The 11,194-nt window shown below is 44.3% G+C and overlaps 1 protein-coding gene across 2 annotated transcripts in view; it reads right to left on the bottom strand.

Moving 5' to 3' along the window:
• Nucleotides 1–2,353: 2,353 nt before the first annotated feature.
• LOC143104823 (retinoic acid receptor gamma-A-like) overlaps nt 2,354–11,194 on the bottom strand; it is a 59,925-nt gene continuing 51,084 nt past the window's right edge. For both annotated transcript variants that reach the window (XM_076269155.1, XM_076269156.1), the window contains 6 exons: nt 9,967–10,108; nt 8,216–8,379; nt 7,774–7,950; nt 7,194–7,398; nt 6,776–6,934; nt 2,354–6,374 (listed from right to left, as the gene is read on the bottom strand). In XM_076269155.1, the coding sequence (XP_076125270.1) occupies nt 6,028–6,374; nt 6,776–6,934; nt 7,194–7,398; nt 7,774–7,950; nt 8,216–8,379; nt 9,967–10,108 (1,194 nt within the window). In that variant the 3' untranslated portion in view covers nt 2,354–6,027. The remainder of the gene's footprint in view (nt 6,375–6,775; nt 6,935–7,193; nt 7,399–7,773; nt 7,951–8,215; nt 8,380–9,966; nt 10,109–11,194) is intronic.

The following is an 11,194-nucleotide window of genomic DNA, read 5'->3' as shown; positions in this document are numbered from 1 at the left end:
TGTTGGCATTGGTGGGGTGGTTGGATGGTAACAGCCAAAGTCAAGGACACACAAAATAGTTCAGAAGAAGGCTAGAGTTGTAAGCTTGTGACACGGCACATGAAAGGAAAGTCCAAGAAGTGCTGGAATTGTGCTACTCGACCCTTTCTCATATTTCTTTGCCACTCTGCACTGGTATGAGAGAGAGTTAAACCTCAAATAGGCTTCTCTTTTGTGGCAAGGGCCTGTCCTGGGAAAGTTGTATTGGCAAACACCACTTGTGAAAAGCTCTGTGGCCAAGTGTGGTAAGAACATGCTAGGACCCACCTTTCAGGACTGGACTGAAGCCTTGTGTCAATTGTGGTGTACCTGTGCTTCTGATATTTGTACAAGTCAACTACTAAACATCAGTATGCAAGGTGTCAAAAATTCTACCAGCAATTCCTATAGCTTGCTTAATTCAATAGGCAATTCCTTATGTCACTCTGAACATGAACTTGACCATGTCCAAGGACTGCTTGGTCATGTCAGCTTATAAAACTGTCAAGCCTTAGATTGATTGCTTATGTGATACATCATTCCCTCTACTCCACTAAACAGCAAATTTCCACATGCATGCACTTTGCCAAATGAAGGAAAGGTAGCCTACTACCACCCATGCTGGTCCTCCCACAATTACTCATGCCAATAATAAAAGCTATATAAAAAAAAATGATATCCATTCCACGTCTTGGTGGTGACTTTATCAGGATAAGCTGAGGCATGTTTTGGTATAAAATATATTATTTGGGATGCAATTTGTAGGCATAATCTCACTGGAGAAGACAGCATATTTCTTTAAAAGGGCAGGTCTTATTCTTAATGTCCTGTGTGCCTGGGTGTAACATGTACAATACTTACCTGAATTAAGCAGGTCCTTCCCTCCAAAATTTAATGAAGCTGTTCTGAGGGTTGATACCAACCATGAAGAGTATCAGTTGGAATTGGTGGAGGAGGCCCTTAAATTTAAATTGAATAGAAGAAAACAATTGGTAGGCTAAAGTAATAGGCCTACTTAAGTGATATTAGGCCTACAATATCAGTTAACTATATTAAAGAAGTGAAAACCAGAAGAATTAACTTGAAGCCTGAATCACACACACTGATAAGCTAGGTTGGAGTGGCTTGGCGACGAGCACGACAGCTGAGTTAACGGCATCTGAATCGGCGGCTAGGCCTATGGGCCTACCTAAAATATCAGTTTGTGTCCACAAGGCTGATTTGGCAACAACGCCTGTGGTTAGCCAATTGCATATTTCATTCACCGAAATGTTTTAAGTCGCTTAGAGTTAAAATAAAAGTGATCTTGACCCGGTTAACCATGCAATAGAGAAAAACCCGCTAAAATTGTAATATGTAACTGGTTATATTGAGCTCGCGGACTATTGGTCCTGTGGCGCGGGTAATTTGGCTAGGCTACTTAACCATTGCCTACTGCACTTGAAGGGGTAAAACTACAGAAGATGCGTAACTTTCATTAAACCATTTAGCACTGAGAATACCATTAATACCAATGAAACATACATCCCTCTCTCTCCCATAGAACTTCGTGAGCTATTTATCTGGGAATTGGGAAAGCTCACCTGGGTTTTTAGGCTAGGCTACTTTAAAGAGTCGTGGTGTGATTTCGCTTCAGCAATGGATGTCATTCAGGATAGGCTACTGTAACCAAGTACGACTGCAACTTCGGATGGTGTACCTAAAACCAGAGAATGTCTAGAACCATGCTCCTAACCAACCTAGGAGGAGACCACAGGATCCACTTCCGACCGGCGAGGCGGTGAGTTTCAGTTTACAGTAGGCTAACATGTCAAAACACTGCCCCCTTGTGACAAAAAGCCACCACCATTATGGTATGGAAAGATGACGCTCGAAGCGTTTTGAAGAAAGACACAGCTGCTCAGATCTGAACAAGAAATTTCTTTATAAAATGATATTTGAAAAAAAAAACAGCAACAACAAATCAAAACAGAGCTTTCAACAATTGAGTAAATGTAATAGAAAAATGTATTTGGCTTGATTCAAGAAATGAGTAAAGCATGAGCATAAAACGTCTTGTTCTTTCCAAGTAGCCTACATGTCCACTTAGTCTAACATGCCAGGTGATGCATTAGCTTTCCACGACCTCTGTGCAAAAGAGAAGCCCTTTATCATTGATGTTTCAAGGCACACAAAAACAAAAAACGGAACAAAACAACAGTATGAAAAAGAGACATACAGAAACAGCGAGCCATCAAAATTTAGGTCAAAAAATATTACTTTTCTTTTTCAATAGCCTAGTGTAAATTCAATTATAGGGGATGTAACGAGATCTTTCATGAGATCTATAAGGCTGTTTTTATTAATTCCCTGAATTTGGAGATCTGTCTGATTTTCTCTCTTTCTTTCAACAAACAATAACATCAAAGGTACATTAAGAGTTACACTGTTATAGCAAATCCAACACAAAGACTATACAGACATAAAATAATAGCATGATACATTCTATTATGAAATTCTAACCCATTATGTAGACCCAAACATAGTCATCAAGCTTAAAAATAATAACACAGACGCACAAGAAATAATAAGATGTGAGGAGGACGTGCATTGAGAAATGTACACATTCCAAGTCACCAAATGTTGAGATTCTTCATAAAAATGGTACATACGACACATCCGAGATGGATTAAAAGTCCAAATTCACATCTACTAAATGTCAACTACTAAACCTCTATGAAATAGGCCTATATGTCCTGTCTCAATAAATGCTTTGGGTCTCCGAATGAGAAAACAACATGATTGACTAATTGTACATATACGTGTCGCTCTCTTCAGATCAAATGCTATGTGTAACTACTATAGATATGCAATATATGTTTCATATATCCTAGGCCCTCATTACCACTCCAGTGCTGTAGGCTCTCTGCTACGTTGAAACAGGTCTGCCTGTTCCAGAACAAGATTAAAGCTAAAGCTAAAAGTTCATGCTGTCGAAATTATTGCTATTACATTGCTATGTCTTTCTGTCTCAGCACCTGATATTTGACTTTGTCTGTTGGAGAGGTATGGCTGTGTTTCCCAACATATGGTTTTCATCATATTTTGAGAAAATGAACACATTGTGCATACAGATACATACATTCACCCACACATATGCAGACACGCACAAACATAGGTACATGCTTGCATGCATGCGCGCGCGCACACACACACACACACACACACAAACACACACACACACACACGATGGCTTCTTGAATTGTACAGACAGGAGGTGGTTCATATTGAAAGCAGACAAGTTATAACACATTTTCGCATAGCACTTGACTCCTGTGGTCCTGACCCAATGAATGTTACAATACCCGACGACAACTACACTTAGGGACAGACGACAGTCAACTCTTAACTGTGTATTCTCCATGTTTTTGTTAAGCCACTCTTGGACGTATTTAATACCTGAAGAGACTGCAGGCCAAAGATACCCTGTCAAACCACCTGACATCAGTGCATGCATATCCTTGATGCATAAACCATGTGGATGGCTGCAGTCTATACTGTACAGACCTGATCAGCAACCACCCGTGTGTTTTTAAAATCATTCTTTGCCTGAGCTCTGTAGGGTAGGAAGAGTGACACAAGTGGCCTTAAAGTTACACTGCATCGTGTCCACAACAGACCTCTCATTGTACTGGGCATCTGGGCATTTGTATGAACTGGGATACATGTAATGTGATTTCTTTGTCATTTGACAGATACACTGTATAGACAAAGCATTGGGACGCCTGCCATTACACCCACAGGAATTTCAATGGCATCCCATTCTAAATACATAGGTATTAATATGGTGCTGTAATAGCCCCCCCCCCCCCCCCTGTAATGGCTTCCACTGTTTCTGGGAAGGATTTCCACAAGATTTTAGAGTGGTTGTGGAAATGTTTGCCCATTAATTCAGAAGGGCATTTGGGAGGTCAGGCAGTGATGTTGGTCAAGAGGGCCTGGCTCGCTAGTCTAGTTTTAGCAGAAGCCTCAGTACTTTTGTCTATATTGTGTATTACATGGACACCAGCTCTAGGTGTGTCTTACACAAGTAGAAGGCTTAGTCTGTTTTTTTTTTTGGATGTAACTCTCACCATACTAGTAAAGAGAACTGTCAGGTGAGGGAAGCCACAGCACAATCTGGTTTAGTATGAAGTCCACCTCAAGAGAACTGGTTAAGTACAAGCTGAGGAATCGAGAATAAATAAGAACAATAAATAGACTGAGCTCATAACCCCCATGCCTTCTCGTCCCTCATGAGGTGCTGGCCCCAGAGACACAAGGATCCCAACAGGGCTTAAAGCGAGAGTGAGGACGTCACGGCAACAAGACTACCACGCTAATCAAAGGCGCACACTGAGATGTTTCAGGAATGCAACATTGGAAACATACATTTGTACACAGTTAGACCAGGGAAAAGGAACTCGGACTCCTACATGTAAATGTGGTGATGCCAATGTAAGCTGAAATTCGTAGAACACATACACACTTGCTTATCTAGCACTACACTGTCCGGCACTTTTCAAAAAACTCATCCCATATTGTTTTGATGGACAAGTGCCTAAAGATGGTTATGTCTCTGAATATTGCTGTTGTATGCCTTTCCATTCCGAGGCACCAACCACACCACCTCCCTTTTCTCCCCCCTCCATCTTGGCCAAAGGCTGCAGCTAAAATTAAAGCGCCTTTTTGAGATAACACAAGTAATGGCTTGGTGATGCTTGGTGCTAGAGCTTATAGTATCCATGGAGAGTGTGATAGAGGCGTGATCACCAGTCAGGTGAGATTTGGTCCTTGGAATGATGCCCTGAGTCAAACATTTGGCCTGCTATCTGACTGCTATCACACACATATTAACAAGGGCAGTACTGTATTTAAACGGGTAAGATGTGTGTGTGAAAACGGAACAGTATGTTTACGTATGTGTGCCGGGAAACAGGGAAGGCAGTGTGCATATGAACATATTTGTGGTCCCAATATTAAATGTATCATCTGGAAAATGTTTACAATGAGCTCCACCAATAGGAGGTGAGTAAGGAGTATAGAATGGCCCTACATTAACTTGGTTTCTGTAAATAGTTTAATTAATTAGAAGTTTGGGAGATTTGAAAGGAAGGATGACGGTCTGTCATGAAACTTTAAAATCATGTATCTGCACATGGGAGAGGTGTACATACATATTCAAATGTCTGGAGCAACAAAATGAAAAAAAGGAAAACAAAACACATAAAAATGAACATATGCAAAAGCAATATTATATATAAAGGCTTATATATACCATTAGAAAGATGAGACAATACAAAATGTCAAATAAAATAACAGTTGTTTCCAAGAACACCGGTGGAAGATGGTACTTTATCATTATTACATTTCTGTTTCTCAAAACTTGCTGGATTGGGTATTTGAGGTTTTTTCTCTCCTCACACACATCAAAGGTGAAAGCACCTATTAAGTGTGTGTTTCTTTTTTTTTGCATTTTCTTTACGGAGTAAACAAAATCCCTCGCCACATTTATTACCAAGCACAGTGATTGGTATGGCACTGTAGTGTCTTTTTTCTGCTCTGTCTCCTCTGATTCGTTCTAGTCCAGAGGTGGACATGTGTAGTGCTTTCATAACTTTGATTCTTTTTAAGTACACTAGCTTATGATCTCAAGCATGTGTCCGTCTCCAAGGACAACCGACCCCAGCTGGTTGGCTTATCTGTTGAGATGGGCCTGTTCCCGTATGCATAGAGTGCAGAGAAATGCATGTGTGTGTGTGTGCACGTTTATGTGTGTGTGTGTGTGTGTGTGTGTGTATGTGTGTGTGTGTATTTTCAAGTATGCACCCCTCAAGCACTAAGATAAATAAGACACCAAAGGGTTGCATACTGCTGCAGTTTGTAAAGGAGTTCAGACAGTCGATAGAGATGCTGTGCTCTTCCTCTTTCCCTTTCTCTCTCTTCTTCCTCTTCTCTCTATCTCTCCATCTCTCTTGGTTTTCCCCCTCCTCACTGGGCTCGACCTGTGGCGCCTTTCCTCGTGGGGTCAGGCGGTGTTAGGCCCCAGGCCTCGTCGTCGCTGTCCCCTCCTCGCTCTCTGTCCTCGTCCCCATCCTCTTCATCATCGTCCTCCTCCTCCAGGGTCGATTCCTCTTCCTCGCGCTCGCGCTTGATGGCCTGGATGGCGGGGGGTGGCTGGGTGGAGGCCGAGGCGGTGGAGGCCTCGCTGGCACTCTCTGCTGCCCTGGCGGCCTCTGCGGCCTCCTCGAACACTTCTGGGTTCTCCAGCATCTCGCGGATTAGAGGCGGCATGGGGCCGGGGATCTCCGTCTTCAGCGTGACGGCTCGCTCGGCTCCTGCAGATACACACACACACACACACACACACACAACGTAGGACATTCATTCTGTGTTTTTTTTTACTCTTTTAGTCCACTCTCTATATTTTTGTTTGCATATGTGTGTGTGGTTATGTGGTCTGTATGCATGTATATATGTAACTTAAAATGGTGTCTGGATTTATGTGTGTGTATGTGTGTGTCTATATATGTGTGTGTGTGTGTGTGTGTGTGTGTGTGTGTGTTTGTGCACTTGCAGTTGATGAGTGTGTGAGCACGTGTATGAGTATAAGGTCTATATACAGTATGTGTGTGTGTAGCTATGTGTCTGTGGGTAACTTCATTGGGGTGCCTGTGTGTATCTACTGTGTGTGTGTGTGTGTCTCTATGTATGTAAAAGTGTGTGTATATGTGTGTACCTTTGGTGCTGATGCCTCTGAGGTCAGTAACCTTCATGAGCATGCGTGGGAACATGTGGGGCTTGTTGGGGCGGCGGCGACGAGCGTACAGCTTCAGTGCCTCTAGCAGCGGTTCTTGCAGCCGGTCAACACGCTCTGGCTCCTCCAGGTCCATACGGTCTGCAGCCAATCACAGACAGAGCAGCAGGAATCAGTGACCAATCACAGACAAGGCATGAAGAGTCACCCAGTGGCCAGTCATAGACAGAGAAATATAACCTCTGAGTACAACTTAATCCAATCAGTCATCAATTGGAGATAATGGAAAATCAAAAACAAATCACAGATAAATTACACACACACACACACACACACACAAGCACACACACACACACACACACACACACACACACACACACACACACGTCCATCTTCTTACCTCCACAGATCAGGCAGATGGCACTGAGGAGGCCTGTCTCTGTGTCGTCCATCTCCAGGGGCAGCAGTTGCCCGGCAAATGCAAACACTAGGTCAGTGAGAGGGCCGAAGCCAGCGTTGTGCATTTGTGTGCGGTTGAGCGTTAGCCCATCTGAGAAGGTCATGGTGTCCTGCTCTGGAGTGTAGCGCGTGCAGATACGCAGCATCTGAGAGGAGGAGAGGAGGAGAGGAGAGGGGGAGAGGAAAGAAAGGCAGAGACAGAGAGAGAGAGAGAGAGAGAGAAAGAAACAGTGAGTATATCACAAAGGAAAAGAAAAAGAAAAGAGTAGAATAGAGGAGAAGGATAAGATGGGAAAAGATGAGAAGAGAGAATGAGAGGATAAAAGATAAATGCCAATTCCTCATGGAAATGAGAGCTTGTGGTATGCCTGAGGCTGCTATGGTGTTTCTTGAGGTAGTTTTGAGCGCAGAGCATCATGATCTGTAATTAAGACATTCAGTGCATGTGTGTGGCTATGACCAGCCGTGTGTGTGTGTGTGTGTGTGTGTGTGTGTGTGTGTGGTATTCCAGGATATCTCACCAGGATATCTAGGCATGCTGATTTGAGCAGGGTGATTTGATCAGCGATGGTGAGAGTGGTGAATCCGGGCAAGCGTTTGGCAAACTCTACGATCTTGATTATGCACTTGGTGGAGAGCTCACTGAACTTGTCCCACAGCCCCAGATCCAGCTGCACTCTGGTGTCCGCACTAGAGTTCTGATCAGACCAGAGAGAGGCACGACAGACAGAGAGAGAGAGAGAAACCGAGGTTACGTCAGAATAGTAGGTTCTTTGAAGTTTTAGGTTTTACGTTTTTTATTCATTCATAGTTGATCGTTTCACCTCTATGTCTTTGTATCCGATATTATGTTTGTGTTTCCAAATGTATTCACAACATGTGCATGATTAAATTTGTCTTTGGAACATGTATGTACATAAATGTAAGTGTGTGTGTGTGTGTGTCACTATGTGTGTCTCTTACAGTAGTGTATTTTCCCAGCTGGCCGAGTGAGGGGAAGGTCTCCTGGTGGGCCTTGCTAACTTTGTTGACCAGCTCCTCCAGTTCTCCACTCAACTCATAGCTCTCCGGAAGCACCACCTCCTCCTTAATGTCCTTCTTCTTCTTATTCCTGTCATTCCTCACAGCTGAGAGAGAGAGAGAGACAGAGAGAGAAAGAGACAGAGAAAGGGGGGGGGGGGGGGGTTCAGATATTTCACATGCAAGACCAGAAATCTTATCTATGATACACTGCATATATGTTGTTACCATTGATCAACACAAGGGGGTGTTCTAATACCAATAAGTACAACAGTGGTGGGAGCATTCTTGAGGCATTACTTCATAAGCTACCACAGAGAAAAGGCTACAATGAGCAGTCAGTGGAATTTTCGACTGAAATAGTAAATAACAGAGTGCAAAGCGGACTATTTGCTCAGTGGTTCTGTTTGTCAGTTGGTTTGCTTGACATATGCCATTGGGCCACCTCCTTGGAAATGGAAAGAGCTTATTTTCCACAGGTTTGTTTGCCTTAATGAGAGGAGCTGTGGCTGGAGGGAAATTAGACAAGACAGGGGTACAGGGTGTGGGAGGCCAGTTTGTGGGTTTATGCGAGTTTGTGTGTGTGTGTGTGTGTGTGTGTGTGTGTGTGGTGTGTGTGTGTGTGCGTGTGTGTGTGTGCTCCCAGAGATGTACTAGTGTGTGTGTTTTGTGTGAGTGCGAGTGTGAGGTACTACCATGAGGGCATGAGTGTCTATGCATTTTGTGACAATGGACACAGTCTGTCTGTGACTGTAACTTTGTCAATACATGAAGTGTGTGACCTTGTGCTTGTGCTTGTGCTTGTGTGTGCGTGTGTGTGTGTGTGTGTGTGTGTGTGTGTGTGTGTGTGTGTGTGTGTGTGTGTGTGTGTGTGGGTGGGTGGGTGTGTGGGTGAGGGTGTGTGTGTGTGCGCGCACATGCATGTGAGTGTTTGTATGTGTTGAGATGCGTGACTATTAGCTCCCCACCACCCAGCCTCCTGGTTCTGTAATGACTTCAGTACATGACCAAACCCACCCCATCCCACGCTTTCCTTCCTAGCAGGATATCCACTTATAGCAGGGGCGCAGCGTGACTTCACACATTCAGACATAAACACACACACACACACGCATAGATTGCACACACACACACACACACACACACACACACACACAGACTGCAGACATATGTGCGCGCACACACACATACACACACACACAAACACATAAAAACTCTCACACAAACATGCAGAAGTACTGTAAACAAACACATGTTGACACACAGGCACAGATGTACTTGGCCTTCACACAAATACATTCATTGTGTAGGCAACGCTCTAGAACTGTACACAAAGTCTGTTTCCCTCAGGGCTTTTCTATAAATGTTGTGTCCAGTCAGCTGCACTGTCTTCAGTACTGAACTGAAGGCTACAGTCCACAGGGCTGAATTTTATGTCTCTCTTAAACTATCTCCATCTTGTGTCTCGTGTTTATGTGTGTGATGCTTGTGTGTTGTAAATGTAAAACAACTAGCAAACTGATCAGAGAAAGATGACTTTCACTAAGGCACACTTTACATGGTGTATACACATCTACAAAGTATATCACCTGTAGCAGAACTTGTTGTGTGTTAAGTGTGTGTCTCTGTGTGTTTGCTTGCATGTGTGTTCTGTCAGCCTGGATGACGTATGGCTCGCGGCTAAAGTGACTCACCTTCTTTGGACATGCCGACCTCGAAGCACTTCTGCAGCCGGCAGTACTGGCACCGGTTGCGCGTCACCTTGTTGATCTGGCAGTTCTTGTCTCGGTGGCAGGTGTACACCATGTTCTTCTGGATGCTACGCCGGAAGAAGCCCTGCAGCCAGCACACACACACACACGCACACACACACACACACACACACACACACACACACACACATACACACACACACGCACACATACACACACACACACACACACAGAGGCCAGGTGAGATGGACAATGGAAAGCATGGCGGAGGAGAGGAGACAGATGATAGATGAAGTGCGGATGATTGGATAAGAAAACAGATGGAGAGATGGGACTAGGAAAGGATGAGAGGAGAGGCAAAGAAGAGAAGAGAAGAGATGGATGAGAGGTGAGGGAGAGAGGGAAGAGAAGAGAAGAGAAAAGAGGAGAAGAGATGGATGAGAGGTGAGGGAGAGAGGGAAGAGAAGTAAAAAGAGGAGAGGAGATGGATGAGAGGTGAGGGAGAGAGGGAAGAGAAGAGAAGTAAAAAGAGGAGAGGAGATGGATGAGAGGTAAGGGAGAGAGGGAAGAGAAGAGAAGTAAAAAGAGGAGAGGAGATGGATGAGAGGTGAGGGAGAGAAGAGAAGAGAAGTAAAAAGAGGAGAGGAGATGGATGAGAGGTGAGGGAGAGAGGGAAGAGAAGAGAAGAGAAAAGAGGAGAGGAGATGGATGAGAGGTGAGGGAGAGAGGGAAGAGAAGAGAAAAGAGGAGAAGAGGTGGATGAGAGGTGAGGGAGAGAGGGAAGAGGACATTAGAGAGAAGTGATGAGAAGAGGAGAGGAGAGAGGGAAGGATAGCATGGAGGGGAACAGGACAGGGGTCAGGTAAGGTCAGGGAGGTCAGGAGATGTGGCGAGAAATGATGGTGTGGGTGTGTTTGCGTGGTGTGCTCACACACATTTTTATAAATCTGAAAAGTGTCATCCTCAGTTTGACAATAGATTCTGCAGCGGCTGGTGTCAACAGCCCGGGGGTGTGAGGCAATCGTAAACAGCCCTCTCAGGTGCTTGCTACATTTATGTGGCTCCGTATTATATGATAACACGCACATAACTGCGACATTCCACATCTGGCTCCCATTACCACGGCCCTCCGTGGATGCTGCATCGACATTGCTGCTGAGTAAACTCGCCGTTGTGGCGATGACGCTCGCCACAGAGAGTTTACACTGGG

Source organism: Alosa pseudoharengus, unplaced genomic scaffold (genome assembly GCF_046254945.1).
Source record: "Alosa pseudoharengus isolate Yale_2024_CS ecotype anadromous, Long Island Sound unplaced genomic scaffold, YU_APseudo_1.1 YU_APseudo_1.1_scf_5, whole genome shotgun sequence".
Classification (NCBI taxonomy): domain Eukaryota; kingdom Metazoa; phylum Chordata; class Actinopteri; order Clupeiformes; family Clupeidae; genus Alosa; species Alosa pseudoharengus.
Note: the sequence above shows the minus strand (reverse complement) of the source record. Positions and strands in the feature narration are given on the sequence as shown.